General features: G+C 41.1%; 1 protein-coding gene across 1 annotated transcript; it reads right to left on the bottom strand.

Moving 5' to 3' along the window:
- Window positions 1-1,192: 1,192 nt before the first annotated feature.
- LOC123450603 lies at window positions 1,193-2,697 on the bottom strand. Its single transcript, XM_045127769.1, has 2 exons — window positions 2,329-2,697; window positions 1,193-2,059 (listed from the first exon to the last, which is right to left on the bottom strand). The coding sequence occupies exons 1-2, from the start codon at window positions 2,640-2,642 to the stop codon at window positions 1,729-1,731; spliced, it is 645 nt and encodes a 214-aa protein (XP_044983704.1). The 5' UTR covers window positions 2,643-2,697; the 3' UTR covers window positions 1,193-1,728.
- Window positions 2,698-6,489: the final 3,792 nt, after the last annotated feature.

The following is a 6,489-nucleotide window of genomic DNA, read 5'->3' as shown; positions in this document are numbered from 1 at the left end:
CGACAACGTGCATCGGCGTGCGAGAGAACAGGTCTCCGGAACTGTTCGTCTTTACGATCCTGCACCGGGAGAGGATGAATTAGGTTTTTGGAAAGCGCTTTGCGCGACTGCTTAAATTTGTCACCATGGGTCGCCTACCATCCAAGTCGGGCGGTGCTACTCATCGTCATCTACATCGTCGTCTACAAAGGATCGTCACCAACATTATCGTCAACACAGTCACTCCTGCTGCAACTAACAAACAGTACGTTACTCGTAATCTGTTTATGTTGATCGCTATAGTTGCTGCTTCTTGCGTGGTGATGTTGTGCATGTTCACTTGCTCTACCGCATTGTTAGAATATTGCATGTATCTTTTGTTTTAGTCATGAATTATTTAATGGAATTAATCATGAACTTGCCTAATCTTTCTACAATCAGTTCTTAAGTTAACTAACTAATAAATTGCAATATGTTTATTGTTCAACCCATGTAACCTTTATAGAAAATAGTTGGTGCATTACATATACTCCCTTCGTTTCTGAATATAAATCTATTGAAATATTTTAATATAAAGGGGTTATACACTCTAAAATAAATTATAAAATAAAATGAGTGAATCTACATTCTAAAATACGTCTATATTCATTTATAGGTAGTCCATATTCCAATCTCTAAAAGAACTTATATTAGAAACGGATGAAACATTTCATAATATTAAACAAAACGCCATCTATTTAAAGTTAATATGACTTAAATGAGAATATCCTTTAGTCATATTAATATTTCAGTTAAAAGAACATTTCATATTTTAGTACATCATTTGCATTTCGTACCGGTGCCCTAATTCCTGGAGACGCCCCTGAATCTATCTCGACGTTTCTATGTGAAAAAGAAATGTCATGGTCTATGACGTTGTCAAAAGGGTAAGATTGTAAAATAGTTTTAGACGGAGTTTATTTTGTGTAATAAGGTCAAAACAGTAATTTCGTCCACGCTCGACGAGGTCGCAACAATCTAAGCCGGAACCTACGACACGATCTCCAGACGGCGTGGTGGTTGAGACAGCAAAAAAACACGTAGTCTCTAGGCTGCACTAATATTAAAAAACTACTGGATCCCGATTACGCAAGGACAACGGTGAGGCCGTCCCCGCCACATCCTCTCCGGCCAGCTATCAATGATCCTCATCAGGCTTTGTTTGGCAGGAAGGGGTTGGGGAGGATTGTGGAGGGGGGTTTTCAGAGGATTGGGTGAATCCCTTCCTTCCACCCAAATCCTCTCAAATCCCCTCAATTGTTAAATCCCTGAACCATGAGACAAGGTTTCTGAGCCGCCGCGCGTGGGTAGGAAGAAATCGAGGGGGATTAGAGAGGATTGAAGGGGTTTGGTCACCACAAACCCCGTACACCAAATGAACATGCGGGGAATCGCGGGGATTCTGATCCCCTCGAGGATAATCCTCTACAAACCTTCTCAAACCCTGCGCATCAAACAAGGCCTCAGGCAGGTTGATCTTGGCCTTGGAACGCACCCCGGTAGCCTTGGCAAGGGTGACAGTGAGCTTGCCAAGAGGCGCCTTGGACCTGTCGACGTAGCGGGAGCGCACAGTGGAGTTGAACTCTTCAGGTCCGTCGATGAAGAGCAGTTGCTGGGCCAACCTCGCATGCGCCTTCTGTTGCTGGGTGAGGCCGATTGCTGTTTTGGCAATCCTGGCACTTGAACGGGGCTGCGAGGTCAGCGTTGGCACTATGCGGGGCGGCTCCTCCTCCGGCTCAGTGGAGGGGCATCGTAGCCGCGGCGCTGGGCGGCGGGCGGATGGCGAGGGTGCCGATGGTCCGCATGAGGTCGGCGATGGGGCGGTGGGTGATGGGGTCGATGCCCCGCTGCCGCAGCTTCTTGCTCAGCTTGGTGTTCCAGTAGTTCTTGACGTCGTTGTTCGTCCACCCCGGCAGCTGGTTCGCGATCAGAGACCACCTGCATGCACCCAACAAGGACACGTACTTTCATGTTACGCTCAATGCATGTAGAGCATTTTGTGCCAAATCCTATTAATTTAGGACGGCTATTCAGATCTGTTCTTCACCCAATTTTCAGCATTTCACTACATTCTAGTAGGATATATTCAGAAGAAACGTAGACACGAGACGAGGCTGGTCACTGGACGACTAAACTATATTTGTTTCTATTTTTTGAACGAACTACTAAGTAAATTCTTGAATACAAATAGTACGTGATTTCCGGTATATGAGAAATTATCTGATAAACCAAGTTAGGACATCCATAAATCTACAAGATCTGAACGCTGGAGTATATGGTTGCAAAGTTTATACTAGCAGGGATGATGACAGAAAAAGTAGTCTGTCGGAGGTGTAGCCGTGTAGGCCAGCAGCTTGGCGTCCTCCTCCGCCGTCCACGGCCCCTTCTTCAGGTTCGCCTTGTCGCAGCACGGCGGCCGCCCCATGCCGGATGGCACCCTCCTTCCGCTCCCCTTCTACGGTGATAGATAGATAGCTCGAGAACCAGCAGTGCACCAACCTCCGGTGGCCCCCCGACGAGATCAGGGTGGCACCGGTGGTCATATAGGGGCCGGGGCGCTCCGGCGAGAGAGAAGGGGGCACGGCAACAACATGTCCAGATGGTGGAGGGGCACGCAAAAGCATGACCTGCCAAACCCTCTTGAAATCCTTATCAACCGAACATAGCTGACAGTTCAAGCATTAGGATAAGAAAATGCATGCTGCCTCATAGTCTCGTTGGTTTCAGTAAAGAAGGGGAAGAAGCACCGAGCATTTGTGGTGTTAGCAGTTTGTGTTACTGACTGTTAGTGTCCCACACTTGTTCTCCTGGTTCGTCAGAAAATAAATGTTTAATCGAATAAAAAGGAAAGTGTGTACATGATCAGTATTTCGAGAAGGACAAAAGCTACACAAACCAATCAATAAAATTTTAGAAAAAATTATATCAGAGCAAGGTTTCGATCCTGGGACCAGTGGGTTATGGGCCCACCACGCTTCCGCTGTGCGATTATGATTTCTCTGCCAAAGTTAATCGCTTATACTATATTTGTAGTACTAGTTATGTTTTTTCTTCGAACACACCAGTTAAGTTATGCCTCCAAAGTTATTATACTAAGCACCGCGCTAGATGCAGCTTCTCTCGTGTGGATGCACATGGCACGAGCAATACGTACGAGCATCAAATGCAGCACCCACCCGTTGCAGACGGACTTGCACTTCCGGTTCCCAGGAGGCCAGGACACGTAAAGACCAACGGACACCCAATTCCAACTAGTAGAGTGTTCGTGCGTTGTCATGGGCCAACAAATAAATGTAGATATTGCCCGAGCTTTTTATCATGAATGTACATATTGTGTGCGATATTCCGTAAAACAACAAACATAAGCATCTTCCTCTCTCTTTTCAACAAACACCATTCACCCCTCTCGCATACATTCCATCCAAGTTGTTATCGGTCACCTTGTACATCCCTACATCATCCATCTTTCAATTCACTATCTTTTGATTATGTATGTGGCTTCTTTGTCGTTGTGATGCTCTCTAATATATTTGGAACACCATCAGCAAATGGTGATTCATAAGGCCCCTCACCTTAGTACATATAATAAGAAATAGGAAAATGAAAGACTCAGCCATGAAACATTTGTTCCACCACATCCTCATTTAGCCACTGATTTGAATGATGCACCGTTTTCCTCCAACCAACATATGGGTTGTGCCTTCTTCTTCACATAAGCTGGTATCTTTCTTCCTCGGCACCTCCATCACTGAACTTTATATTTCTGTATGGTCACAAAAAGAAAAACAACAACCATGGAACAAAGCTCTGTCAATGTTATTCCAAAACATCCACAAGTGAAGCCTATAAATTGCATGCTAGATCCCTCATCTTTGCACTACCTTGTCCCTAGCCATTTGATTCAATGTTTTCCATGTCACATGCGACTAACAATATATTTGTTTTCTAACATACACTTTAAATGCATATAAGTAGGAAGCTTTATAAGAATATCATGTGCACTACAATTTAAAAGGATCCGTTGGCATGAGGCTTGAGAAACACCATGTGAATGTTTGATATAAGATATATTAACCAGGTCCATCGATGCTAGTAGAACTCATGATCTGTAGTTAGTAACAAATGATATGTTCTCTTACAACACAAAGAAGTTATTAGACAGGCCTTGCAACACTTCGTGCAAACTCTTGTCCATTTCATCCTGGTCTAAAGTTCAACAACCCACCTATCTGCATTAGGTTCGTAAAAACAATGTCGTGCTAACAATATAATCTCAAGGCCATTACAACAATAGAAAGGAGGTCAAGATTAATGGTAAAATGGTTCGGTTATCAAGCCATATGGTGAACATTAATTACATTGTATCGAGGATGAACATACATATTCCCAAATAGTGTCGAAGGCTAATAGTATAATTCTGATTTTAATGGTATTATCATGTTCGGTAAACCAAATTTAGTATTTTGTGTTGTTGCTACACAGGTTGTTGGGAACTTGAGTTGAGCCTAATAGGCACATAAATTATTGCGAACAACCTAGTTTAAATCAATGCACATTCAAATTGTGTTTTTATAAAGGAAGAATTTGTATGCCAACTAAATGTTGGCACCATTGTGTTTGTTTTACGAGATTAAGTTTGTATGTTTGATACTCATGTAATTTGGCACTAAAAAAAATACACTTAACAAGATGGGTGTGCTCTCTCTGCATTTTAGCAAATAGTAATAGTAATAATAATAATAATAATAATAATAATAATAATAATAATAATAATAATAACAAGCCTTTGTCTTATATTGGCTTGGCCTTCTTTAGTAAGTAAGTTATATATACTTCAAGAAACTTTAGCAAACAAAATATAAGAGAGAACAATATATACATATGACAAAGTACTCTTTTTAGGGGTATTTCAAAGGAGGGATTGGGGATGGCTCAAGAAAGAAAAAGAAAAATACATACCAGGATCTTGCCAGGATAGCATGACACCCCATTTGATGAGAAGTTCTTTTTGGCAGTTTGACCATCCTTAGTAGAAAGCCAGTGTGTTCCTACGGGCTCATAGCATGATTATATAGGCATCATCATCGAGTATATAAAAATGAAAGATTTCAATAATCTCACAACCAAAGGAAGTGTCTTGATTCATAATTTACACAAGTATGCTTGAGGCAAGTGATGATCCAAACACAAATTAGCTCTTGTTGGTAGGGTTTTTTAGATAGCCAAAAATTAATATCCACGTATCTCCCCCACACGCTGTGCAAATTATGAGGTTGGCGTTAATGATTTCATAAGCATGAAAGTTTATCTGGTAGTTATTAGTAATATTATTTTTACCATCGGAAGTTAGCTTGGGTTGGTTGCTCTCGGCAAGTAAATTTTAGGGTGGGTCATTATGGTTGGCGTTAATGATTTCAGAAGCATGAAAGTTTGTCCTATAATTTCTCTATTTGGTCTTCAACTTAGCAAATTTTTATCTTCGGATAAAATGGAATCGACTTGCTAATATGGTCTTATTTCCATATCAATCGAGATCAGTGTTGTTTAACCCAAACTTTTCAAATGAATATGCACAGCATGGTGATTCAGGGAGGATGGGGTTGTTATTCGACCAATTTACCTTGCTATGTCATCAGGTTATCTTCACTCATGGCAAACCTCCGACTTCTGAGAGAATGGAACAGGGCATCTTATTATGTTGCTGAAGTACCTTTTTGCCTTCTCAATTTGGACCTGAAAAGAAACATAAATAAATAAAACCGAACTTTGTGGGCACCAAAATCACTTACATTGTGAACCAAAAATATAGTCTTCTCATGACACAAGTACGTTACCACATAACACCAGCTCCAAATGTCAATGCAAGTTGCATGCTGCATTTTGGGGGAAACAATATTCCAAACATATAAGCCAATCAAGGAAAATACAAAATATTATTTTACTCTTCTTACAATTAATATAAACTTGTGGATGTTTTCGAAGTTATTGTCCAACACTACAATGATATATAGACTGATGATTCAAGCTGGATCCCGGGCTCAGATGAGCCCGATGAACAATACCTTAATTTAAAATGAAAAAAAGTTAAAAAAATCGATTTTTTCTTTGTCATGCAAGATGCTCTTGTGCGTGAACTCCGTGCAAAATTTTGCAAAGTTTGGACATTCGATGAGCTCCTCGAAAAACGACAAAATCAGACATGAACAGTGGAATTTTCAATTGTTTCTAAGGCATCCGAATTTTGTATTTTTTACCACAAGCTTCTCGAATGTTCAAAATTCATAAAACTTTGCATGGAGTTTGCGCACAGGAGCATCTTGCAGCACAAAAAAAATTAGAACCTTTTGAACCATTTTTATATTTGAAATCGCGGTAATGTTCATGCCCGGGCTCATCTGAGCCCGGACACAAAAACGTGGCTATCTATATAGACATGTTATCAAAATAATGTTATTGAAATGCCAATGTGCA

This window comes from Hordeum vulgare, chromosome 4H (genome assembly GCF_904849725.1).
Source record: "Hordeum vulgare subsp. vulgare chromosome 4H, MorexV3_pseudomolecules_assembly, whole genome shotgun sequence".
NCBI classification, from domain to species: domain Eukaryota; kingdom Viridiplantae; phylum Streptophyta; class Magnoliopsida; order Poales; family Poaceae; genus Hordeum; species Hordeum vulgare.
The sequence above is the reverse complement of the archived record's forward strand: the minus strand, read 5'-3'. Positions and strand labels throughout refer to the sequence as shown.